At 39.0% G+C, this 27,940-nt stretch overlaps 1 protein-coding gene across 3 annotated transcripts; it reads right to left on the bottom strand.

The window, feature by feature from the left end:
* Positions 1-224: 224 nt before the first annotated feature.
* On the bottom strand, positions 225-27,573 carry NTMT2 (N-terminal Xaa-Pro-Lys N-methyltransferase 2). 3 transcript variants are annotated; one of them, XM_089299594.1, is made up of 5 exons: positions 27,315-27,447; positions 16,280-16,412; positions 13,751-13,926; positions 2,817-3,066; positions 225-2,118 (listed from the first exon to the last, which is right to left on the bottom strand). In XM_089299594.1, the coding sequence occupies exons 2-5, from the start codon at positions 16,284-16,286 to the stop codon at positions 1,847-1,849; spliced, it is 705 nt and encodes a 234-aa protein (XP_089155720.1). In that variant the 5' UTR covers positions 16,287-16,412; positions 27,315-27,447; the 3' UTR covers positions 225-1,846. The 3 variants fall into 3 exon arrangements, with proteins under 3 accessions (XP_089155720.1, XP_002715256.1, XP_089155719.1); XM_002715210.5 differs by lacking the exon at positions 16,280-16,412 and having other exon boundaries at positions 27,315-27,573; XM_089299593.1 differs by lacking the exon at positions 16,280-16,412 and having other exon boundaries at positions 225-2,070; positions 27,315-27,573.
* Positions 27,574-27,940: the final 367 nt, after the last annotated feature.

The raw sequence follows: 27,940 nt of genomic DNA, 5'->3' as shown, positions 1-27,940 counted from the left end.
GGGCTCTTCAGCCAGACCCAAATGCCTTAAGGGCTGATTCGGAGGCCAGAATGCTGTTTAAGACATCTGCCATTCTGAGTTTGCTGTGAATGCAAACTGGTAAAGCCACTATGGAAGTCAGTCTGGAGATTCCTCAGAAACTTGAATATAACCCTACCATACAACCCAGCCATCCCACTCCTTGGAATTTACCCAAAGGAAATTAAATTGGCAAACACAAAAGCTGTCTGTACCTTAATGTTTATTGCAGCTCAATTCACAATAGCTAAGTCCTGGGATCAACCTAAATGCCCATCAACAGTAGACTGGATAAAGAAATTATGGGGCATGTACTCTATGGAATACTATACAGCAGTAAAAAAAAAAACAATGAAATCCGATCATTTGCAACAAAATGGAGTAATCTGGAAAACATCATGCTGAGTGAAATAAGCCAGTCCCAAAGGGACAAATATCATATGTTCTCCCTGATCGGTGACAACTGAGCACCTAAAAGGAAACCTGTTGAAGTGAAATGGACACTATGAGAAACAGTGACTTGATCAGCCCTTGTCCTGACTGTTGATGTACAACTTAATACTTTATCCCTTTTAGTATTTCTTTTGTTCTACTTAATACTATTGGTTGAACTCTGTAATTAACACACAATTATTCTTAGGTGCTGAAATTTAACTGAAAAGTGGTCTCTCTTATATATAAGAGTGGGAATAAGAGAGGGAGTAGATGTACAGTTTGGGACATGCTCAATCTGACTTGCCTCAAATGGTAGACTTAGAAATGTGCCAGGGGATTTCAATTCAATCCCATCAAGGTGGCATGTACCAATGCCATCTCTCTAGTCCCGGTGATCAATTTCTGTTCACAATTGATCATAATGATAGTTCTAGGAGTCAAAGGGATCACATAAACATTCTTCTAAAATAAATTGAGTTGCATTTTGAAAGTTCTTAGATTATTTTTAATTAAACAAAAGCCTTGTGTTAATCCAGCTCCTTTGTCGGGTTTATCACTTCCTCTGCTGCTTCTCTTTCCAACGCACATTCATTTCAATCAAGCAACTAGGAGCAGCTGCAATGAAGCACACAGTGTTGGAAGCTAATAACTAAAATTAGATTATCAATGACATTAGCTTATATGTTCAAGGCTGAAATTCCGGTACTCCACTCTTTCTCCTGAAAGGAGACACTTCCTCATCACCGCAAGGCAGACTCCTATTATCAAACTGAATCCATATCACATCATTAGGCAGTAAAACAGACCCAAAGTAGAAAGTGAAACTATATACTTTTTCTGCCAAGAGAAAGACTAAGACAAAATGAGTAAAGAACTTGCTTTCATACGATTATTTTGACTAGTGCCTTCTTAATTAGGGGAAGAAGTTTGTTCAAGAGAAATGGTACCAAAGAAGAAGGAAATGTGATGAGGGCAAGGAATGGAGTCTAGATTTTCTCCCAGCCATCGGCGATGCCGCTGTAACACCCATCAGCCAGGACCAAGACAGCTTAGAATTTCTAGACATTGATTCCCACCCTCTCTGCCCCATACAATCTAGATACATCCAGGTAATTTCTTTAAAGTACTTTTCCTGTTTCACTCCCTCTTTCAGAAAATCCACAAAGTATATACATGTCTCAATAGAGTCCGTGCACATCTAAGTGTGTGCATTTCAGAATGTGGACATGATATCGTTAGTGAAAATTTGTACCTATGACGTCATCAGTCATTTCCAGACTTGCACTGTATCCCTTCTCTCCTTTGCCGTCAGCATGACAAGGGGCACCTCCGAGGAAAAATACCCCTGTCCCGAAGCGCGGCTGTCCCACCCGGTCCTCACCACGGCCGCCGGTCAGGATCGTCCGTGGCTGTGCAGTGCGAACATCCACACCGGGATGCACTGCTCTGGAAAGCCCTCCTGCTTCTCCTGGCCCAGCACCACCAGCCCACTCTTGCGAATGAGGCTCCGGAGGATGTCCATGTCCCGAGTGACACTGCTGTCCGAGAGATCGAAGACGCAGCCCTCCCGCGCCACATTGTCTTTCAGCACGATGACGCCGTTTTCTTTCAAGCCATCTCGGCACCGGGAAAGAAACGCAAGAAGGTCCTTATCAGTTAGGTACCCTACAAACGGGGCCAAGTAGACGGGGGAACAGGATGAGACAGAGGGGAAAGGAGTGGGGAAGGACACAGAGGGAAGGATCCAGGGGTCAGGTGTTCACCCATTCGCAAATTAAGTAATGGTCTTGTTTTAGTTGCTTTGAGAATTTAGATAAGAGAACGTGAATGTTCTTTGAGGAGGCTCAGTGCCCTGTCTGTGAAATAGATACACTGCCAGCATTATCTACCCACAAGCACGAGATAAATGATTGTCGGCCCAGGAGTCCCTTCATGTCCCCTGGATAACCCAACTGCATTATAATACTCCTTTATGTCTCACACACACACACACACTACAAAACCTACTTCCCTGCCATTTCGTTTCCTGGAGATTTAAATATAAGAACATCTAGCTCTGTCAATAAATGAGGATGAAACTCTTTTAGCCCCACCTTTTAAATTCTTACCAAGTATTTACATAATTTCAAGGATTTAGGTTGGTCCAAAGGTATTCACTCTTTCACTAGGGTGAGAATTAGGTTTGTACAGAGGCTGTTAGGGGGAAAATGTGAGGAACTGGACCAGGGCAGTGACACCAGAGGCCAGCTAATTGTTCTAAGCCCATCTCCACCTAAATCTCCCCCAGTGTCCTTGGCAGACCCCACAGCTGTCTTCTCTAGCTAAGAAGAGGAGAGGGTAGAGGGATGCCAAGCAGGACTAACCGGAAACCCACTGAATCCAAATGACATCGTATCTCCCGAAGGGGGGTGTGAATTCCTGCAGGCTGTAGCAGTGGTAGCTTTCCACCTTGTCACCTTCGACCTGCAGGTAGTTCTGGGCTTCGAGGAGGAAGGACTCCATCATGTCCACCAGTTCCACACTGTTGAAAACAGGCAGCAGCACGTTCTTGCTGACTCGTCCTATACCAGAGCCACAGTCCAAGGCGCAGTCTGTTCCAGCTTTCCCAGGCCCCTGGAGAAAGGTACCTTGTGGAGCACTTCAAGCACGGAAGCCCTCCCTGAGTCTTGGACCCTCCAATTACTTCTGTAAGCCGACTTTATTTACATCGGTTTTCAATAATGAAATGCACCATTTGAAATGTACAGTTAAATGTTTGGACAAATGTCTACAGACATGTACCCACTTCCACATTCAATCACCTTTTTAAAAAACATAAAAAAAATCTCATTCCACCTACCTTATTTTATGCAAATATAGGTCTTTGAAAGAACTGTAAACTAATAACTTTAAAAATAGTATCTTAGATTCAAGCACTTGGAAAATTTCTCCAAGAAATGGGCCATTGGTAACCCTATGAAAGTAAAACTGGTGATCGTAAGTTTGGGTTGAATACACAGTTAAATGAATCTGTACTGTATGTTAAAACATAGCTAAAAATGTATAACCAGTCACACTTTTTTGAGTTTTAAAAATCCATTCAAATTTGAGTTTTAAAAATCCATATTTGGAAAATTGAAATTATATTTTTTCAAAACAGAACTTGGGCACTCTCAATTATCTCCTGCTCTTGTCTGGTTGGTAAATTTGGGGACCTGAGCTGAGGAATGCTAATTGCTCTGTTCTCTGGGCCAGCCCTCTATTTCATATCCTTACCTGATGGCACACAACATGTTCACATGGATAAATGGTGATTTCAGCAATCTCCTTTAATGCTAAAAATTGTTTTCTGCTTTTTGTACCAGAAACGACATGATTTGCTGGGCTCAAAACCCTGAAAATTGTCATTTTAAGTAGGTCTGTGCACTGAATTAACTAGGGCTGAGGGAATAGGGAGGTGGTTGGTAGAGAGAGAAATCAGCCAATGCAAACTTTCTCAAATTTGCTTCTATAAAATTAAAAACGTTTTCTGATTTACAAAGATGCAGCTGGTCTAAATTATTTGGCCATAATTGTAATGGCTGCTGAATAGGTTTCGTGCTAGAAATTACAGTAACAAGATACTTGAAGTTGCCAATCAAGATCTTATGGAGAAAGCTTACTCTTGATTTCTCAGGAACTAAGCATAAAAAAAAAGAAAAAGAAAACATTTGGCTGCGGATCAAAGGTGAGCACAAGCAAGGGAAACATCAAAAAAGCTGCTTTCCATTCCACCCAAAGGCCTTCCTCATGCTAGAAAGATACATGAAGAACAAAAAGAGAGGCAACTCTGGCTTCTTTTCAAGTAGGACAATAGCCATGAGCAGTGAATGCTTACATGGAGTAAGTGCTTTTCGTCTTAAATAATTATTATAATAATAAAACTCCACAGGATAATGATTATTAGCCCCATTTTGGAGATGCAAAAACTCAGATTTCTAATCATACATAGCAAGCTGCAGAGCTAGAATTCGAAAGAGAATTGTCTGAATTCAAAGCCAAAGCCAGTTCTACCTTAGAGATGTCATTGCAAGTGCAAGTCTGATTTCCTTAGTAGTGTCTGTCTCATACTATGTTAAAAGGAATTCTACAGCTTCATTCATTCAGCAAGAAAGAGATCTGTGATTGATTAGTGATGCCTGCCTCAATGATGAGGAGGGTAAGTAGTAGTTCACTAGCATATGTTTGCCATTATAACTTACACTATGCCAGTTCTTCATTCAACTCATTTAATCTAAATTAACTCAGATAAAGGCCTACACTAAAGGTTTATTTTGTGAGTGCTATACCAAAAAAAAAAGAGAGAGAGAGAGAGAGAAAGAAAAGAAGGCACCATCTTCGAAGTATATTTAAATGTAAGGAAATTCATTTAAGCTACTAGAAATGACTTTATTAAAAGAAATTTTGTATATAAAAACAGATTCTTAATTACCAAGTTTTTTAAAGAAAGTTTTTATTTAAGGAATACAAATTTCATAGATATAGCTTTAGGAATATAGTGCTTCTTCTCCCTGATACATGCCCTCCCACCCCAATTCCCATCCTACCTCCTACTCCCTCTCCCATCCCATTCTTCATTAAGATTCATTTTAGTTAACTTTATATACAGAAGACCAACTCTATACTAAGTAAATATTTCCACAATTTACACACACACACATGCACACACACAAAAAGTATAAAGTGCTATTTGAGAGCAAGTTTTACACTTAATTATCATAGTACAACTCATTAAGGACAGAGGTCCTACATGGGGAGTTAGTGCACAGTGACTCCTGTTGTTGATTTAACAATTGACACTCTTATTTTTTATGTCAGTGATCACCGGAGGCTCTTGTCATGAGCTGCCGAGGCTATGGAAGCCTCTTGAATTCACATACTCCATCAGTGTTTAGACAGGGCCATAAGCAAAGTGGAAGTTCTCTCCTCCTTTCAGAGAAAAGTACATCCTTCTTTGATGGCCTCTTCTTTCCACTGGGGTCTCATAGAGATCCTTCATGTAGAAGATTTTTGACACAGTTTCTTGGCTTTCCATGCCTGAAATGCTCTCATGGGCTTTTCAGCCAGATCCAAATGCCTTAAGGGCTGATTCTGAGGTCAGAGTGCTGTTTAGGGCGTTTGTCATTCTATGAATCTGCTGTGTGGACTGCTTCCCATGTTGGAATTTTCTCTCTTTTTTTAATTCTATCTATTGCTATTACCAGACACTTGGGCTTATTTATGTGGTCTTTGACACTTAATCCTATCTATATGATCAATCACACACTTAATATGATCACTTTAACACGTAAGATGGCATTGGTACCACCCACCTTAATGGGATTTGGAATCCCACAGCAAATTTTTAGCTTTACCCTTAGGGTAAGTTCCTGGGAATGTGTACTGTACAGCTTATTATTCAGCTTATTATTATATAGCTCTCTTACTCCCACTCTTATTATTTACTGGGATCTATTTTCAATTGACTTAATACACCTATGATAAATTTTATGTTAAGTAAAAGTTCAAACAATGGTATGAAGTAGAAAATAATAATAAAAAAATAATAAACTGTTCCTCAACAGTCAAGACAAGGGATGTTCAAGTTATTGCTTCTTATAGCATCAATTACATTTCTACATATTTCCTTTTATGTGCTTTGTTAGTTATCACAGATCAGGGAGAACCTATGGGATTTGTCCCTTTGGGAGTGGATTATTTCATTAAGCATGATGTTTTCTAGATTCATCCATTTTGTTGCAAATGACCAGATTTTGTTTTTTTTTTAACCACTGTGTAGTATTCTATAGAGTACATATCCCATAATTTCTTTATCCAGTCCTCTGTTGATAGGCATTTAGGTTGATTTCATGTCTTAGCTATTGTGAATTTAGCTGCAATAAATATGGACGTGCAGATAATTCTTTCATTTGCTGATTTCAGGAGTGGGATGGCTGGGTTGTATGGTAGGACTATCTTCAGATTTCTGAAGTATCTCCAAACTGTCTTCCATTGTGGTTTTACCAGTTTGCATTCTTACCAACAGTGGATTAGGGTACCTTTTCCCCTACATCCTCTCCAGCATTTGTTGTTTGTTGATTTCTGTATGAAAGCCATTCTGAATGGGTGAGGTGAAACCTCATTGTGGTTTTGATTTGCATTTCCCTGACGGGCTAGTGATCCTGAGCATTTTTTCATGTGTCTGTTGGTCATTTGGATTTCCTCTTTTGAGAAAGGTCTGTTTAAGTCCTTGTCCCATTTCTTAGTGGGTTGTTTGTTTTGTTGTTGTGGAGTTTCTTGATCACTTTATATATTCTGGTTGTTAATCCTTTATCAGAATTACTTATAATTTCAGAATTACATGGTTTGTAAATAATTTCTCCCAATCTGTTGGTTGCCTTTTACTTTCCTGTTTCTTTTGCTGTACAGAAGCTTTGCAATTTGATGCAGTCCCATTTGTTAAGTTTGGCCTTTATTGCCTGTGCTTCTGGGGTCTTTTCCAGGAATTCTTTGACTGTGCCAATGTATTGCAGGGTCTCCCCAATGCTCTCTAGTAATTTGATAGCATCAGGTCATAGATTTAGGTCTTTGATCCATTTTGAGTGGATTTTTGTGTAAGGTGCAAGGTAGGAGTCCTGCTTCATGCTTCTGCATGTGGAAATCCAGTTTTCCCAGAACCATTTGTTGAACAGAGTATTCTTGCTCCAGGGAATGGTTTTAGATCCTTGGTCAAATGTAAGTTGGTTGTAGATGTTTGGATTGATTTTTGTCATTTCCATTCTATTTCATTGGTCTATCCATCTGTTTGTGTGCCAGTACCAAGCTTTTTGATTATAACTGCCTTTTAATATGTCTTGAAATCTGGTGTTGTGATGCCTCTGGCTTTGTTTTTGCTGTATAAGATTGCTTTAGCTATTCAAGGTCTACTGTGTTTCCAAATGAATTTCAGCATCATTTTTTTCTTGATCTGAGAAGAATGTCTTTGGTATTTTGATTGGTATTGCATTGAATCTGTAAATTATTTTCAGAAGAATGGAAATTTTGATGATATTGATTCTTCCAATCCCTGAACATGGAATTTTTTTCATTATTTTGTGTCTTCTTCTATTTCTTTCTTTAAAGTTTTGTAATTCTCGTCATAAAGATCTTTGACATCCTTGGTTAAATTTATTACAAGATATTTGATTTATTTTAGGTACTGTGAATGATATTGATATTAGAAGTTCTTTATCCAGTCTACTGTTGATGGGCATTTGGGTTGGTTCCAGGTTTTAGCTATTGTGAATTGAGCTGCAATAAACATTAAGGTGCAGACAGCTTTTGTGTTTGCCAATTTAATTTCCTTTGGGTAAATTCCAAGGGGTGGGATGGCTGGGTTGAATGGTAGGGTTATATTCAGGTTTCTGAGGAATCTCCAGACTGACTTCCATAGTGGCTTAACCAGTTTGCATTCCCACCAACAGTGGGTTAGTGTCCCTTTTTCCCCACATCCTCTGCAGCATCTATTGTTGGTAGATTTCTGAATGTGAGCCATTCTGACCGGGGTGAGGTGAAACCTCATTGTGGTTTTGATTTGCATTTCCCTGATTGCTAGTGATCTTGAACATTTTTTCATGACCCTGTCGGAATAAGATCGAAGTCGGTGAACTCAAAAGGCTTCCATAGCCTTGGCAACTCATGACTAGAGCCTAGGGAGATTACTGAAGCCATAAATAAGAGTGTCAAATTGTTAAGTCAACAACAGGAGTCACTGTGTACTTACTTCTCATATGGGATCTGTCCTTAATGTGTTGTCCAATGTGAAGTAATGCTATAACTTGTACTGAAACAGTATTTTACACTTTGTATTTCTGTGTGGGTGCAAACTGATGAACTCTTTACTTAATATATACTAAATTGATCTAGTTTGTTCTGACTATATTATTTCCAGAAATTTGTCTTCCAGTTCTGATACTTTTTCTTCTGTCTCATTCTACTGTTAAGGCTCTCTACTGCACTCTTTATTTGATCTGTAGAATTCTTCATTTCTAGTATTTCATTCTGACTTCTCTTTAATATTTCAATTTCTTGGGAACACTTTTCATTTAGATTGTGAATTTGTTTCTGGTTGTTTTTAAGTAATCTGACAGTCAATTTTCTGAATTCCATTTCTGGCATATCCTCAATCTCTTCTTCTTCAGCTTCTATTATTGAAGAAGAACTGTAGTATTCCTTTGGGGGGCTCATACTGTCTTCTTTATTCTTATTAAGGCTCTTTCCTTTGTTTTGTTTTTTTTTTTTTTTGGCATTTCCTGTTACTTTCTCTTTAATATGTGTCTTGGTGCTTGTGGTGAGATTTCCCTCTGCCATGTGTCTGTGTGTTACAAGTGGAAGCATGCAGCCCAGGCTCCAGGAGTCCTGCTTACTTCTGGATAGAGATAGAGAGCTCTATTGCATTAAGCTCTGCCTAGTGGGGCCGGCTCACTTCTCACTGCTGCATGAAACGAGCTCGGGATTTCGATATTTAGGACTTCTTTTTGTACAGGTTTCATGGTGGGGGTGGAAATTACTCTGAAATGTTGTGATCCTTGTTCCTGGATGGGGGTGTTGTGAAGTGGCCCCACAATTGACAGGTGTGTGCCCGGGTGGCAAATGCAGTAGCCCCCTGCTTACATTCAAAGATGTAAACAAAAAATAGGGCTTCTCCCAGCCAGTTGCAGGTCTGGTTAGGGGGAGAGGGGAGACATAGATGACAGGGGTGTACCCAACCTTCTGTTTGTTTCCCTATTTGTCCCACTTGGAACTTCAAACACAGTTCACCAGGTTCTACTACCCACTGCTCTCTACAGCTCTGTGGACTCACAACCTCATGTCTCATTTGGTCCACGTGGGGGCAGGGGTCAGTCTCCCTGTTCAGCTTCTCTGCCATGCCACTTTTTGCTCCCTCAGCATGGACCCACTCAGCCTCTGTTGGACTCCTGGGCTTCTCTGTGTGAAATTCTGTCACTGGCTTCTATCCCCTTTCCTTATTAACTATCTATTTTGCCATGCGTGATTCAGAACACCTTATTGCTCTAAGGCCATATTGGCCCCTCCCCTACCAAGTTCTTTTTATCATTTCTTGGCCCCAAAAGCCTCCTATTATTCTCGTTAGTATAGGAAGTGGTTTTAGAAGTAGAAACATGGAACAATAAAGCAAAGAGACCATAGAGATCTATGCCAGATGACTTCAAGAAGGTCACAACAGCTGAACTCCTTTTTCTCAATGAATAAATAAATTTGAAGCTGTTTTGGTTAAAATGAGGCAGGCTCTCACTCACACAACCTTTCCATCATTCTTTAAGGAAGCCCTTAAGGAACCTCAATAAGAAAGAAGACATTTAGCTCAGCACTGAAGATACCCTTGTCCCACATGGGAATGCCTCAGTTTCATTCCTGGCTCCCACCAATTCCAGCTTCCCACCAATGCAGACCTGGGGAGACAGCAGTGATGGGTCAGTCACTGGGTCCGTGTCACCCATGTGGGAGACCTGGATTGTGTTCCTGGATCCCAGCCTTGGCCCCAGTCCAAGCATTGGGGGAGTGACACAGCAGATGAAGGATTCTGTCTCTGACTCTCAAACAAATAAAAACAAATCCTAAGAAAAAGTCCCAGAAAAAAACTGGCATTTTTAAGTCACTGATATCTAATTCCCTGCTCTTCAGACAAAGAAAATGAGGTCCAGAAAGGTGAAATATTTTAAATAGAACTTCCTTGAATATTCTGTCTAGTTAGTATTTTTCACCAGTTTAAAAAATGTGATAATTGTCTATAGTTATTCTTTTTTTAACTTTATTTATTTATTTATTTATTTTGACAGGCAGAGTGGACAGTGAGAGAGAGAGACAGAGAGAAAGGTCTTCCTTTACCGTTGGTTCACCTCCAATGGCCGCCGCGGCCGGCGCACCACCCTAATTGGATGGCAGGAGCCAGGTGCTTCTCCTGGTCTCCCATGGGGTGCAGGGCCCAAGCACTTGGGCCATCCTCCACTGCACTCCCTGGCCACAGCAGAGAGCTGGCCTGGAAGAGGGGCAACTGGGACAGAATCCGGTGCCCCGACCGGGACTAGAACCCGGTGTGCCAGCCCCGCAAGGCGGAGGATTAGCCTAGTGAGCCGCGGCACCGGCCTATAGTTATTCTTGAAATCACTGTTATTTGAAAACACAGAAGAAATCTTTCACTTAATGTTATGTACTTGTAGCCTCTCTCCACTATAGCCTGATTCCCTCCATTCCATTTAATTCTACAAATTGGCAGTGTCTTCCATATCCTGGAACCAGCGATTTTCCCCTGTCTCTCATTCACCTACAGCTCCTCTAAGAAGGGGTATTTAAAGACTTATCCCTCTGGGTCAGTCTGTGACACAGTGGGTTAAGCTGCTGCCTGTGACACCGGCATCCCATATGGCTGTCAGTTCGATTCCCTGCTGCTCCACTTCCAATCCAGCTCCTTGCTAATGCACCTGGAAAGGCATTGGAAAATGGACAAAGTCCTTGGGCCCCTGCACCCACGTGGGAGACCCAGAAAAAGCCCTTGGCACCTCACCTGGCTTCAGTCTGGCTCGGCTCTGGCCATTGCAACCATTTGTGGGGTGAATCAGTGGATGGAAGAACTTTCTCTTTCTCTCTCTCTTTCTCTCTCTCTCTCTCTCCCCCCATAACTCTGCCTTTTACATAGAATAAAAAAATCTGAAAAAAAAAGAAAAAAAGACTGATCCCAGGGACAACAGCTATGGCCTTTTGGATACCAGGATTGCTGAAGCTGTGATTATGTTGAAATCTAATGCCCTTACATTAATGTGACCAGCGTGATTCCAAAATGAGATTTTTTTCATCTTCACATTCATTTATAAAATCTTGTGTTCATATAAAATATTACTATAACTTCATTTTAGATTTTATTCTGTTATTTTGTTTTGAACAATATTAAAACCCATTCAGTGGAGTTGAAGACTGAAATAAAATAATTTAATGCCACTATTTAAAAACCATGAAATTTGGCAAGATAGGCCCAGATTTTTCAGTCATCCAATCTTTGAGAAAAACCTAAAATAAATACCTTCAAATATTGATTACTATTTATGAATTGCTAAAACCGAAGGAAATTATTTGCTATGCCACTGACATCATCTTGGTATCATTTGCTTATTTACTAAAATACACACATTTGCAACTAGTTTAAATACCTTTTCCCACTGTCCTATGTTACTAGGTGTTGGCAAGAAGGTAAAACTTTAAACTACCTGCCTTTTCCCAATTGACACAAGAATAAATCATGTCAGATATCCATATTCTTTAACTCCTTGTTTCTTGACCTGGATACTAATTTAGTAGATTATTAAGGTCAAAGAACCAAAATGTCATTTCTTTAAAAAGACTGTGTTTGTTCTTAGTTAGAGGTCACAGCTTCACAAGTGAGCCTTGTCTGCTCAGAAGCATTCCTTACGTTTGTTTGAAAGGAGCAGGCAGCATCTTTTCCAACATAAATATGCAAGCACAGGGCTGCTTCCTTTCCTTGGCCTGTGGGCGTGCTTACGAGCTCTGTCTGACCAGCATCCCTGTGGTCAGCTTGGCATTCCACACAGAGTGACAAGACAGCTGGATTACTAACTAAGCTTCTGAAATGCTTTGGGATCAAAGTCGGTCTCACCATGAGGCAAGTAGGAGGGGTTGCTCCGAGCCAGACTGAAGGAGAGTTGAGGTCTATGGTGCACACACACACACACACACACGCACACATAGGCACGCACAAGGCAGGGATTTTTCTGCTTCATGAGACAAATGGAAAAAACATGTCATGGTTAATAGCAGGAGTTTGGTGTCAGACAGACCTGGCTAGGCTTAAGTCTCAGCTCTGTCTCTTGCCAAATGTGGGATCTTGACAACTTATTTGACCTCTCCAAGCCTCAGTTTCCACAACCATAAAAACAGAGCTAATAGCAGTACTTAGCTCCAATAAATATTTTGAAGAGCAAATGAAACAACACTTCAAAAGTGTGTAGCAGAGCGAATGTCAGTTTGAGCTTTCCGTGAAATTAGTCAGCAACACTGATGTAGAAATACTCCAGGAGGACCTGACCTGTAAACACTGCTGGAGCCCCCAAAGATCCAGACCCTTCAGCCTCTGTGGATATCCCAACCTGATCATATTTTCTCAATTGTCAGACTACAGATTCAGGCACTGGGTGCTCCAAGGAATTTGGATGTGAAGTGAAGCTTACTAAAACACTAGGGATATTCTAAATAGTATACTTCTAAACAGGCTGACAGGCTAACCCCAAATCCCAATATTTATAATGTACCTTTATCTGAATAAATTAAGCTCCAATTTTAAAACAACCTACTTAACAATGGATTGGAATAAACTCTTTGCCAGTTAGGACTTTATGTTTTCAGTAGGACCACCAGCAGCTTTATTATGTGAGTTAAGCCTATCCCAACAACTGAATAAGTTTCTTATAGGAAAACTTATTATGAGTAGTAGTAGCAATAAATTAGATTCATTGGGTAGTAATTTTGCTCATTAGAGCAGATACTCAACATGAATTATCTCTTTGATTTTCACATTCTCCTATGATGTAACTTTTATGCCACTCTGTCCTAGTCACAGGTGAGAAAATTGAGTCTTACTGCATTTGAGTAACAAGCCCAATTTTGCCTACACATTAAGTAGAAGTGTAATGATGACTTTGAAGTGAAAGTTTTCAGTCCCTATACTCTACTATCTGTTCCCACATGACATGAAAGTAATAAGTGAGGGTTCATTCATCCAACACCAACACCAAAGGATCACATTCTTTCAAGGCAAAATCTGAGCGATGTATTAAATAATATAAAGGGACTCTACCATTTCTATCATTTTTATAGTGAACATAAGCAAGCATTTCCTTACTACATCTAATTTGTATTACAGGGAATCAATAAATCATTCAAGATCCCAAAGGGCATGGTCGCTCATCAGTCATCTGGGTGTCAACTGTTTATCTATGAGACTCTAAAAGAGACATCTTCTTAATCCCTAAATGGTAATATAAGCACTGCTAGTTCATCTTCCCCTGAAGCATGTAAGACTAGCCGATGCTAGGAGGGTAAAATGTCAAGTGGGATAAACCAGTGGTTTGACGTGGTCCATCCTTTCTGAACATCTTAAAACAGGCTTTTAGGTTGAACTCTTGGCTGAGCCATATGGCTTTAACCTGACTTAAGTGATTACACAGATGCATGTGAGCTCAATGTTTGTAAGAACTTTGTCTTCTCATCAAGCAGCAGTTGGATAACTCACCCCAACAAATTTCCTTAGAAATTCTCGAGAGGCCTGGATATCTGGGTTGGACAGTTCAATGAAATTTCCCATCATACCCTCTTCAGTGGCTGGTACTTCTTGGTAGAAATGTTTGGCTCTTGCATAGAACTGCATTTCACCATCGATAACTTGGCTTGTTAAAGCATAGAGTTTCACTGCAAATTAAATATTAATAGTTATTTCTATTTATATGGTAGAACAACCTCAATCTTATCATGCATTGTATCTCCTTTTAAAAGCTCATAACCTTGTGCTATGGAGGAAAGGGCAATGATTTGAAATCAGAAGATCTTAGTTTGAATCCTGGGTTACCAACTTACTTACTGTGTAATACTGGGAAAACTTATTAACTCCTCTGATCTTCAAGGATCTCAGCTATAAATCACAGTCATGTAGCATTTTTTATTTAATAACTTTATAGTTTAGTAAACCTATAGTTTACCACTGTATAAAAGTTGAACAATGTTTGCTGTAGTATAATAAAAAATGTCATGCTTCATGGAGAGTTTTATTTCTGATCTCCAAATGTTTTATGAGGATTTTAAAGTTAATTTTTATTTCTAATAACAAAGTAGAGATAGCTATTTTTCATCTCTTTTTAAAATGAAACAAATCCCAATGTCTTTATACCAATATTACAGAAATTTACTTGATCGCTATCTCCTGAAAATAAAGTATTACAAAGAATTAGACAAAATATTTGTTGAGTAGAGATTATGTATTTTGTAGTGTACTAGGCATATTCAAATATACTGAATCATTTCATTATTTCAAAACATGAAATTATTTTAAGACATTTATTTTTATAAAACCATGCATTTCAACTTCTGAGGAGTAAATGAAAGTTTATTTAACTATAGTTTATAACCAGAAACCCATCATGCAGATACAAATTATTTTCATTAAAAGAATACTTTGGAGGAAATGGTAAGAAGTGGATAAAAAAGAAGATATTCTGGTTCAAGACTATAAGCTAAGGACATGCATTTGTCATCCCTCTCTCCCAATACTCCCTAAAAATGCTTTGAAGAGTAAATCCAATAACAATGAAGAAAATGAGACTCATTGATTGACACTCATGATGTCAATAAATTTCAATAAGTTAAGAAAAAGAAAGAACAAAGCTAAATATTTTCGAACCACAATAGTTGCAAGAAGAAATTACATTCCACTTAGAGTCAATAGGAGGCAGTGTACAAAAGAGAATGGAAGTCTAATAAATGAGAAAATCAAACAAAAGTCTTTCTACAGGACAACCATACGAGAGGACAAGTGCACCCTTCTGAAAGTAAGCGGCAACACATTTACAATCCCAAAAGAAAAATATGTCTCTTCTCTAAGTATATAAATAAAACGACTATGGAGAACTAGGTCATTAGCACTGAGATCCTATAACTCTACTCATTTTGCCATATAGAAGATTCCAACATCTCAGTCCAAGAACTCACACTCATCAGAGCCTTGTAAGATCTACTTGAACATGTAGAGATTATTGTTATACTTTCTATTTAGGGAACAAGTACATTACAGAGGAAACCTTATTCATCACCTAGAATCATTTACCTTGTCCTTTATTCTTAAATGTGGATAAACAATGATCTCAAAATATGAGAGTAAAATAGCAGCCTGAAAGAAAAGATTGAGATAAACAATCAGAATTGACCTCAAAGGAAATAGAAATGATTCAGGAAATGGATGAGAATTTAAACAAACAAGAAAGCTAATTTATCCTTGAAGAAATATGAGAACAGGTACATCTATTAACCAAAGATAAGACACTGAAAAGATGGGAAAAAAATAACAAAGAATTCTCTGAAATTGACATTTTGATTACCAAAAACTTTGGAAAATAAGACCAAGTAAATTTCCAGAACATAAAACAAAAACACAGATATGGAAAATAGTATTAAAAAAAAACTAGACCTATAAAGACTGAATTTAGGAGGTCCATCATCAAGCTAAGCAAGATTCTAGAAAAGAAATATAATGGGGTAAGAAAATTATTAAAGAAATAGTAGAAGAAAGTTTCACAGAACTGAAAGGGATCATAAGATTCAACAAGAACTGAGCAGCATGAATTTTTTAAAAAATCATATTTACACATATCCTTAAGAAATTTCAAAACAGAAAGAGTAATAAGATCATAAAGTTATTTCAAGGGGGAGAAGTGGTTGACCTTCAGATATGGTTGCCAGATTTAGCAAATAAAAATACAGAACTCACAATTAGATCTGATAAACAATGATTCATTTATTTGTGTAAGTACATCTGAAATATTACACATTATATGAGATACACTAATACTAAAAATTATGTGTTGACTATGATAAGTTGAGTTTTAACTGGCATCTTATATTTTACTGGCAACCCTATATTCAAAACTGTAATCAGGCTGATAACACAGATCTCATCAGAAACACTGGAAAACAATGACATATTGCCATTTATAGTCTGATGGAAAATTATTTTGAAGCTGAGTTTGATACCCAAACTGCCAAAGATATTTACCTCCCATGGATTCATTCTTCAGAAGCTTCTTGAAGCTATATCCCAGCCCAATGAAGATACATGATGTAAAAAGACGCAATTAACACAGGAATCCAATGAAAAGAAATCCAAAAATGACAGCTATTTATCAGATCTAGAAAGAAATTAGTTTATATTATAGGAGAAAACATACGAAAATGAGAGAATATGCATGATTAACGAAGATTCAATTAACAAAGAAATCCAGCGAAAAGAAATCCCTGAATGACAAGTATTTATCAGACATATGAAGAAATCAGTTTTTAAAACAAAAGAAAGCACAGGCTACAAAAACAGTGTCTACAAAAAGTAGAATGAACTGGATCCAATGCAATAGGCAGAGTAAGCAAGAAACAAGGGGATATTATAAATGTTCGAAGTTAGACATATTTTTAATCTCAACCACCAAAATAAATAAATAATCCAAAGTTCCAAGAAAAATACCATGGTTCAAATATGACGTGGTAATGTCATGTAGAAAACAAAAGTAAAATGTGGCATAATTTTGAGTAGAAAGAATCTAAAAGATAGAATCATTTTAAATCATTTAATCTTAACTAGGAACGTTTTTCTTTAGATAACATCAAGATTCTGATATTGAAACTCTAAATCTGATATTGCCTCTAAATTAGACAGCAATTTTATAACTGTAGTTTGATTGTAAAAGCTTAAAATCCAACACACATCACTGCATGTACTGACTATATCTGTAGAGTTACTCATGCCTTCTTCAACTTGAAGACACTAGAGTCAGTGTTTGGACCTTAAATGATCATGAATTTGCAGAAATGGATTCAAGGATCAGTTTCCATGTATACCAGTTTCTGAAGACTAACAATATTATATACTATGTTCCCACACATACCAACTATTATATATAGATCATTATTTTCAAAATACAAATTATTAAAAAGTTTTAATAAATACATAGATGTTTTTGTCAGTTTATACACAAATAATACACTGATGGAGGAAACACAACATTTAAAGTAGTATCTTCACATTCAAAAACACTGGAAAGCCCTGATGCACACCACTTGGTAAACACCCTGACTTTCACACTTAGTAAAGTGTCTTTAAATAGGAAGTGACTCAAATGCTTATAAATTCAACAAGGGTGACAAAAATCAGGTATCACCATCTCAAATATATGATTGTCCTAAATTCTTTTGGATGTCTAGGAAAATGAGGTTAGAAAATCACAGATCACAGAGTCTTACAAGGATTGAATACTGCTCTGGGAACACGGGCAAGTCACAGCCCAGTGCTCTCCTTGATCCAACCAAAGCAACAGAGCAGCCACACTCATCATCACCTGCTTAGGTCAACTGGTTGATGTAGGCTATGAAAACTCTGTGATCTGGAAACAGGAATAGTCCATTATGCCAGCAGCATGTAGACCACAAGTGAATGCCAGGCTCAGCAGGTGTCAGACTCAACAGGTGGACTTTTATGGTTTACAGGCTTGAGTTCTCATTTTCACCTAATTGACAGCAACATTTCGCTAAAAAATAATACGAGGTGTGTGCCAGCCCCAGATTCTCTCCCTCCTGATAGCTCCTACGTTGGTGCATGCTGACTCAGATAAAGCAGTCAGCAACCCATGTCTTTATTATAGAAATAAGTCTACTGGTTTGTTCCCATAAAACAGCGATGTCCCTGTGAAACATGGGGTAATCTAATAGAGACTAAATTCTCTATTAGTTCCTTACATATTATGATACTTACTTCTTTACCTACATTATAGACCTTCCAACTCTATTTACTGCAAAAAGAAAAACAGACTACAAGCATTTTCCCTGAAGGAGAACAAAGATCTGGTGGACGTTCTTGGGAAGTTGAATATCCAAGTGAGTGTACACTGAGAGAAACAAGAAACATAAAGACAACCTCTCACAGAGATAAAACCTAACAAGGGAAAGTTAAACTCATGCCCAAAAAATGAGACTAACAACAAATGCCAGGGAGTCCAACAGATACCTGTAAATAGAAAAAACCATTAGGGAAAGTCTTTCAAAAAAGTGTGAGCCATGAAGCATGCTTTTGATTTTGGCTAGTAAAAAGAGAGAGAGAGAGAGAGAGAGAGAGAGAGAGAGAGAGAGAGAGAGGGGAAATGTTGATAAAATTGAGAGAATTCTCAAATGTCTCCTTTGAGAGAGTTTTTTCAGGTAGCAAGAGATTTTCTGTTCAAATTCTGAACTTCTGACTTTAAGATAAAATGAAATGGAGTTTACCTTGAAGTGATGATTTGTACTACCTTTTCTTATAAAACTTTTGAGACAAACAGAATAAAAATGCAAAAGTCTTAATATAAACCTGAAAGGAGATATTGATGTAATACCAGAGACAGGTCCAAAAGTCAAGCCAATATTATTCAAGTTGCTGATAAAATGAAGGCTTTTTTTTTAAAGATTTATTTATTTATTTGGAAGTCAGAGTTACAAAGGAAAAGAGAGAGAGAGAGAGAGAGGTCTTCCATCTGATGGTTCACTCCCAGATGGCTGCAATGGCCAGAGCTGCGCCAATCCGAAGCCAGGAGCTAGAAGTTTCCTCTGGGTATCCCACTCTGGGGCAGGGGCCCAAGGACCTGGGCCATCTTCTACTGCTTTCCCAAGCCATAGCAGAGAGCTGGATCAGAAGAGGAGCAGCTGGGTCTTGAACCGGCGCCCATATGGAATACCTGCACTTCAGGCCAGGACATCAACTCGCTGCGCCACTGCGCCAGCCCGGGAGGCTTTTTTTTAATGGGATGGATAGAGCTACTTCAGCCTCTTTAATCCAGATGTTACATCTGCTTGTCCACTGAAAACTGATCTGAAAGTCTCCAGAAGGTGACTAGACTAGCTTTAGGCAGCAATTTCTAAAGGATTTGAGGCTGAAGATATTGGGTCAAGCTAGCCCTTTATTTATTTTTTTTTTGTTGTTGTTGTTGTTGTTGTTGTTTTTAAACTTTATTTAATAAATATAAATTTCAAAAGTACAACTTTGGGATTATAGCGGTTTTTCCCACCATAACCGCCCGCCCTCCCACCTGCAAACCATCCCATCTCCTACTCCCTTTCCCATCCCATTCTTCATTAAGATTCATTTTTAATTATCTTGATATACAGAAGATCAACTCAGTATATACTAAGTAAAGATTTTAACAGATTGCACCCACACAGGCACACAAAGTATAAAGTACTATTTGGAGACTAGTTTTACCATTAATTCGCATAAGGACAGAGATCCTACATGGGGAGTTAGTGCACAGTGACTCCTGTTGTTGATTTAACAATTGACACTCTTATTTATGGCGTCAGTAATCACCAGAGGCTCTTGTCATGAGCTGCCAAGGCTATGGAAGCCTCTTGAGTTCTCAAACTCTGACCTTACTTAGACAAGGCCATAATCAAAGTGGAAGTTCTCTCCTCCCTTCAGAGAAAGGTACCTCCTTCTTGGATGGCCTGTTCTTTCCACTGGGATCTCACTCACAGAGATCTTTCATTTATTTATAAGAGAAAAAAATACCGAATTAAGAGATACGTTATAAAGGGACAAGACTTCTCAAAAAATATATTTGCAAGTAGGCACTTCTCAATTTAGCAACTAAAGAGGTACAAGAAGTCATCAATAAGTTTATTGAAAATGTAAATTATGAAACAACTATGCATGCATTTCAATTTTTTTCACCAAAAATTATCTTTTAATTCAACTTTTCACAAACTTTGAAGTCCCTAATAACAGTTAAAATAGGAAGAAAGGGGCTGGCACTGTGGTGTAGTAGGCTAAGTCTCCGCCTGTGGTGCCACCATCCCATATGGGTGCCAATTGTGTCCCAGTTGCTCCTCTTCTGATCCATCTCTCCGATAATACCTGAGAAAGCAGTTGAAGATGGCCCAAATACTTGGGCCCCTACATCCACATGGGAGACCCAGAAGAAGCTCCTGGCTCCTGGCTTTGGAACAGTCCAGCTCTGGCCATTGCAGCCATTTGGGGAGTGAACCGACAGATGGAAGACCTTTCTCTCTGTCTCTTCCTCTGTTTGTAACTCTACCTTTCAAATAAATAAATAAATAAAATCCTTTTAAAAAATAGGAAGAGAGAAGGAGAAAGGGTGGAAGGAAGGAAAAGTGAGAGAGGAAGAAGGAATGGAGGGAAAAAATAGTATCTTAGAGTATGACATCCGGGGAGTTCCCTGAAAGGTCTGAACACTAATTAATTGTATGATAACACATTAGCCTCAGTTTCTTCTGCTGTAAAATGAGTTAATGAAACTATTGTACTAGATTTTTGCATTTATTGAAAGAGATAATTTGTGTAAAAGCATGAGAATATACTTGGTTTAGAGTAGTGGCTCAATAAATGTTACCTCCCTTACTCTGATTTTTCACCAACAGAGTTAGGCAGGTAGGCAGGACTGTATTGGTTTTCCTGGTGGAACTCAAAGATCTGGATATGCCAGGATGCTAGAAAACTCTTAATTATCAAATCTCTGAATTTCCCAAATAAGCCCTTTATGTTTGATTTGTTTCCTACAGACTTTAGGTGTCTAGTATTTCTCATCTTCATAATAAGGTACAACCCTGAACTTGCAGGACACATTTTCCGTTTCAACAAAGGACTAGTTCAGTGTTCATGACTTCATTTCAGGATTCAATGTAGATGAGGTAGGAAAAGATGGGGTGCACAGGGTGTGGGGATAGAAGAGTGATCCAATTTCCCCAGTTCAGAAAGGCATCCATTCAAAATCCTACCACACATCATATCCCTTACCTGCTTGATGAGTATCTTCCTAACTCTCTGTTGCTTCTTGAACACTCTGCTTGATCTACTATCAAATTTACCAAAGACAAAATACAAGATACAAAGTTTTATGGTGAGATTTTGCATCTTACAGTCAGAATCGGATTCAACAGCCCTCATGTCTCCTCTGCATTTCTGTCGAATCCTTTGGTCATCTCTGTTATATTCTTACATTTTAAAAACAGATTATCTGTACTATTCCCCCTTCTACAATAAATACTTCAGGATAAGGTTATACCTTATTTTCCTTGTAACCTCAGAATTTACCATTATACTTAACTCAAAGTAGAACTTCTTTGGATATTCATGTAATAAGTGCTAGCTTTTTGTTCTGAATATAATATATAGGTTCCACAAAGTGGTGAACAATTGTAGGGAAAATTAACACAGAACACGGAAGTCAGACCTTTGGTATGGTTCATGAAATATCTGTCCTCCTAATTACACATATCCAAATAATTAAAAATTATCATTGATCAAACATAATATATGCAAATATATCTTTGATCAAACATATATAAATAATACATTATGTAATTATCATTGGTCAAACATATATATGCAATACATATGCAAAGCATTTCTATCTAACTGCATATCTAAGATAAACATTAAATATCTTTCCACAGAAGAAGAAACTAAGGCATTAAGAAGTTAACTGAGGGGCTGGTGCTGTGGCACAGCTGGTTAAAGCCTTGGACTACAGCACCAGCATCCCATGTAGGTGCCAGTTCAAGTCCCAGCTACTCCACTTCCAATCCAGCTCCCTGCTAATGTGCCTGAGAAAGCAGCAGAGGATGGTCCAAGTCCTTGGGCTCTGCACCCATACAGGAAACCCAGAAGAAGCTCTTGGCTCCTGGCTTCAGACCAGCTCAGCTCTAGCTGCTGTGGCCATTTTGGGGAGTGAACCAGTAGATGGAAGACCTTTCTCTCTGTCTCTTCCTCTCGTTGTCTGTAACTCTACCTCTCAAAGAAATAAATAAATTTTTTTTTAAAAAAAGAGAAAAGTTAACTGAAGAGACTGGCATTGTGGCATAGCTGGTAAAGCTGCTGCCTGTGATGCCAGTATCCCATATGGGCACTAATTCAAGTCCCAGCTGCTCCACTTCTGATCAAGCTAATGGCCTGGCCTGGAAAAAGTGGAGGATTATGGCCCAAATGTTTGCACCCCTGCCACCACTGTGGGAGACCTGGAAGAAGCTCCTGGCTCTTGGCTTCAGCCTGGCCCAGCCCTGGCTGTTGCAGCTTTAGGGGAGTCAGCCAGCAGATGGCAGATCTCTCTCTGTGTGACTCTGTCTCTGTCTCTCCCTCTCTCTCTGTAACTCTTTCAAACAAAATAAATCTTAAAAAAAAAAAACAAAAAAAAAAAACAGGAAAAAAAGAAGGTAACTGGATTGTCGTCCAATTTAAATCCAGTACTCATAGCTCTTCCATCTCACATTTGGTACCAGAAAATATGTGTATATCTGCTAAGTTAAAAAGAAACTTATATCTTCTTTATTTATTTAAAAGAAAAATTATTTTATAGAATTTTCACTATAAATGGAACGGTAAACATCATGTACAATGAGTTGTGCAACAATAACCTGCCAGAGGGATGAAATGAACTTGAAAAATGCCACTAGCCGTAGGGTAAGTTTCATTCTGGGAATTCCAAATGTTTTAGAGAAAATGTTTTAATGAACTCTGGCCTTACTTGTGATGGCAAAAGGTAGACACTATTCTCAATTTTCTTCCCAGAGACTGATTCTTCCAAAAAGGGACCAACGAGAGAGCAGTACTCACATGTGGATATTTTCTATATATCAAGCATTGTCCTAGGCACTTTCATATCATTTCTTCATATTACCTCTTTTGATCTTCACAGTTTCTCTGCAAGATTGGAGTTATGATCATCACTTGCCAGATGAGTAATACAAGAATCAGAAAAATCACACAGAAAAGAAGTGCTGTAGGCGAGCCCTTGTCTATTCAAATGCAATGCTTTTGATCATTCTGCTAAATTACATAGAACCACTATTCTAATGTGAAGTAAGGCTAAGCCTTTAACAATGTCCAGGAGTATTAGATTTCTTCTTGAAAATATAATTAAAAATATTCATTGTCTTCTATGTATTCAGAAATATGAATAGTCCTAGAATTATTGAGGTTTAACCTATGTGATCATCTCCCGTTCGGCAGTGTACAGACTTTGAGCACTGATGTATAAACTGGAGATTTACACTGATTTGTTTTCCTAGTCTGTGTCCTATTTGTTCACAAACTGTCACCTTTGGAAAATTCATTCACTCCAAGCCGCCAACTGAAGTTGGGCTGGTGTAACTAGATCATATTAACCTACTTGCTGGCTGAAACTGCCTGTCTAAGGCAAGAAGTTGGAGGGAGGAAGGAAGGAAAGACAAAATCAAAGCATCTAGTTAGTCACCCTTCCTTCCAATTACCCCAGACAACAAACTCTCTGTGCAGGCCCTACCAAGGTTCCCCAAGGCTTTTGAAAGAAGTGCTTCATTTCTATGAAGTCTTGAAATCATCAAGAGTAGGGCAAGCCAACTCTAAAGCACTTCACCAGAGCTGCAGAGGGAGCGTCTCTGCTGGCTGAGTATTATCTCCAAACTGAGAAGCATGGTGTCTGCTGTAGCCTGAAACTCATATACTGAGTTAAGTTCATGGTCTAGAGAGGATACATGGTGACTCTAACACAGACCCAGGTCAGAAGGAAAAGAAGACACACACTGAGAATTGACTGCTTGCTTTCACATATATACCTGCATTTACTCCCTCAACTGGCCCTGATACAATTTTGAGGAAAATAATATTTATAGACATTTAGTAACTTGCAGACATCACCTCTCCAGCAGTAGCAATGGAAGATTTTGAACTAGAACTTTGCTGATACGCCATTATTTATTAATGGGAGGTCATTTAATTCATTTAAGATAGTGATTGAGTTCTTTTTATGTGCCAGGAACCATGGTAAACCCTAAACAACTAACTCTGGTAGTGGAAAAATAGAGGCATCTCTATTCTCATGGGAACTAGACTCCAAAAGAGGAACAAATACAGGCAAATACATTGCATAAATATGTTATAACTTCCAGGGGTGGAGGAATCAAGAATTTAATGAGGTAAGCCGAGTTGGGGGGAACCTCTATGGGAATAAGTCACCCTGGCAGATGAGACTTACATGCGGTTTCCTTTCTAAACATTCAGTGTCTGCCACGACAAGAAAGAGCTGCAAAAGAGCCGGGTGGTAAACATAGAAGAGGATAGTCTGTCTTCCCAGCACCCTTAACTTAAAAAGCTTCTGAGGATAAAGGAAAAATTATTTGTTAATTTACCTCCTTTATCAGGTTATAAAATCCCAAAGAAGATAGACTTGTCTTATGGAGGCTTAGGTTTTCTGCAGTGCAATAATTGAAATTCCAGAAATGTCACTGGCATGAAATATTGCTAAACTGATCAGAAAGAAGAGATGGAAAAGCAATGTGTTTCCCTTGTGGTAGAAACATTGACTAGTGACCAAATGTGCAAGTGTGCCCTTCACATTACCCAGGGCCTGATAGTGCTGAGCAATGATCTCTACACAGAGGTAAGTAAGTCCTTCAGAGCCAAGCACTCTGCTCCCTCACCTTGCCTTGGGGGCTGGTGATGTTCCACTGGTAGAGACTCCTATCCTCTTGGATCTCTGAATGTCTATGTGGAATATGGCCCCCACCAATAACACATGCAGAAGACAACACAACAAGACTAGAAAATAAACTTTGATCTATTCAGCCATTGAGATTTCTGGCCTTATTTGTTACTCTTGCATAACTTAGTCTGTACCAACTAATGGAGTCCTCGATTTCTATCAACAACAAAGTACTGTGGATGTGGTTAGCACATTGACTCTCAGGAGAATCTAAGGCCCAGGCTGAATCATCCGGGTAGAAAAAATAAGCAGCACCTCTTTATGGAAAACTGCAACGAAATAAAATGAAGTGGACTTTGGCTTGGGATAGACTAATCGTTTCCACACCACGTTTATAGAACTGGGTAGGTGCTCTGGAAATGCCCCAGGAGTCACTGATGAGGATAACAGGATACACCCAGAAAAGTTCCCTGCCCCCAGTGAAGCTTCACTTCTTCTTATGTTTTACATTGGGCATCCATGGAATAGTTTGTCAAAAGATTTTTCTTTTACAATAATGTTTTAAGTAGATATAAATCATTGATAAACCATTAGCACATTCAGAAAAGAGAAAACCACATAAAATCAAAAGAACTACAAAGTCGAAAAGATAATAGAAGGTTTGAAGCCAAATTCAAATTATAGTCTACTTGTCTCAAGTGAGTTTTCAGAAGAAATATTTTATTCTTACTTATTAATTTTTTAAAGATTTTACTTATTTATTTGAGAGGTAGAGTTACAGACAGTGAGAGGGAGAGACAGAGAGAAAGGTCTTCCTTCCGTTGGTTCACTCCCCAAATGGCCGCAACAGCCAGAGCTGCGCCAATCCAAAGCCAGGAGCCAGGAGCTTCTTCCAGGTCTCCCATGTGGGTGCAGGGGCCCGAGCACTTGGGCCATCTTCTACTGCTTTCCCAGGCCGCAGCAGAGAGCTGGATTGGAAGAGGAGCAGCCGGGCCTAGAACCAGCGCCCATGTGGGATGCTGGCGTCGCAGGTGGAGGATCAACTTACTGCGCCACAGCGCCGGCCCCACTTATTAATTTTTATTCTTAATTTTTAATTCATCTTAGACTTTCAGGGATGAGTTCCTTTTCTCTTTAATAATTATTTTTAAAGTTTGTCAGTCGTCTGCTTCCTAGCCTCTTCCCAGTTATTTTCATTGATCTTTAATCCAGTCTAACACAAGACGACTACCAAACGACTCAGTGACGTATGGTCCAAAGAATATTTCCAGAAAAGCAACGCTCTGCCCATGTGTGGAACAACTAGAACATAATCACCTACCAGATAAATTGCTCTAATTTGTCCATTTGATAAAGATGAAATGTCCTAAAAGATTTACTTATGGGCAATTTGATCTACCAGAAAGAGCCCAGGACTTTAGTTCTTGATTTCAGATTACTATATCTGCATGAGCTAGCATCATCTCTGAATTTTCTATCCCTCATTTGAAAAAGTAAATGGTTGGATGAGGAATTAGGGTGGCAGGGGTGGGGAGGAACAATGACACTTTGTCTATCACATACATGGTGTAAGGATCAATAAAATCATAGATGAGAAAGTTTTTACACAAACGCTGTATAAATGTGAGGTGAAGGTATTTGTATGTCTAGAATTAAAGATGCAAAAGAAATGTATTCATAAAAAAGACTTTTGTAGGCTGCTAACATCCAGTTTCTTGAATGTATAACCAAGAATTATGTAGCTCTTTACACAGCTGGAAACTACGGCCACATGAAGTGAACTTAAGAAAATAGACGGGCCTGATACACAGTGTTCCTGCTTTTGGGGAAAATACAAATCTAAGGGGGGGTCCTTCACCCTTTAATTGTGAGTTATTTCCTCTTCAGTGCTGCTTAGAATGCCCTGAAGTAACTCCTTTCACAGAGGCTGAGAAAAGTAGTGTAGACAAACCAGATAAGCTTTTTATTGCTCTATTGTCCAATTCCCTGAAAACTAGAGGAAATAACGAAAGCAGAGGCAGACTACTACCCAGGTTTTTTTCCTTAATATTCAAAGAGTAAACTAAAATCTGTCATTTTAGGCTTTTTGACTGTTCTTATGACTCAAGAAGTCCAGAGAAGATTTTATACACACACACACACTCACACACACACCCCTCAGTCCCATTTTGATCTATTATTGTGCAGTCTTACGTTTTAATTCTACCACTGTACCTCACTTAATATGGTATTTCACTAATTCTCTCATCTTAGAGTTACTAACCCTGACCAACCTTAAGCTTTTGCAAATATTAAAAATGTCCTTCTAAGCTCAAGAAGTGAATTTCTATATGCCTGATAGGCAACTGACACCCAGAGAAGAAAATCACTATGCCTGAGGGAGCATGGAAATCCCAAAATAGAATCTTGCCTTGCTAAGCAGCATTTGATTTTGACTCTCCCTAGAAGAATGCCATTGAAGCCCTTCAGGCCACCAGCACTGGTTGAGGATTCCGTCTGAAAAGTGCCCGTTGTTCTAGCTTCTCTTCCAGAAACCCCACAAGCTCATGCAATATTTTCAGTCCTTTCTTGCTCCTTATCTGGTATCTCTGACTCACTTACCCAGAGGAATCTTTTCCAGCAGGTAGAGGTAGCTCTGAAAGAAGTCATTGCGAATGGCTCTGTGCAGGATAAAGGACATGCTATGTCGACAGAGTTCATCGTCGGTCTTCTGCCAGCGGGATCTAAAGGCAAAATGGGCTCCCAGGTGGGCCATGGGAAGGAGGGTAGGAATATTCCTACTGAGAAAGGAAGCTTGCCTGGCTGCTTCTGTGAATTAGCCTTCTCTTCCTAAATGAACTTGAGACTGTCATTTTAAACCAGTCCCCTGTCCATCTATATCAGGACAGGCTGTCATGGGGTGTGTGGGGAGGGGCCGCAGCCATGGGGAGGTCAGGCTCTTGGCACACCCACCGTCTGATTGCTTGGGCGACACCACTCCAAGCCAGCAGGTGCTAAGTAAAGATGAAAACAGGCTGAGCTAGATCCTGCTTCATCCAGGAAAAAGCACGCCTCCCTCCTTCAACTGCCATTTCAAACAGGCACAGAGCATGGCCTGCTAACACCCTGAATGTTTGCTTTAATTTGATTCTTAAATTGGAATAGCCAAATTTCCATTTCAAAGAGTTGTGAATATTTTGCAGGAGATCCTGTTCCCTGATTTCCATCACTCCTCCTGTAACATTGAA

The sequence above is a fragment of the Oryctolagus cuniculus genome, chromosome 7 (genome assembly GCF_051225735.1).
Source record: "Oryctolagus cuniculus isolate XC-2025 breed Fujian yellow rabbit chromosome 7, ASM5122573v1, whole genome shotgun sequence".
NCBI lineage: Eukaryota > Metazoa > Chordata > Mammalia > Lagomorpha > Leporidae > Oryctolagus > Oryctolagus cuniculus.
Note: the sequence above shows the minus strand (reverse complement) of the source record. Positions and strands in the feature narration are given on the sequence as shown.

Excerpts from the sequence above, each read along its gene's own strand:
- NTMT2 (XM_002715210.5), bottom strand. The coding sequence starts at position 27,468 with ATGGCCCACCTGGGAGCCCATTTTGCCTTTAGATCCCGCTGGCAGAAG. Across the intron at positions 13,927-27,314 it reads GCTGGAAAAGATTCCTCTGG|TGAAACTCTATGCTTTAACA; the intron begins GTAAGTGAGTCA and ends TTTAATTTGCAG. Across the intron at positions 2,119-2,816 it reads TTGGATTCAGTGGGTTTCCG|GGTACCTAACTGATAAGGAC; the intron begins GTTAGTCCTGCT and ends CCCCGTTTGTAG.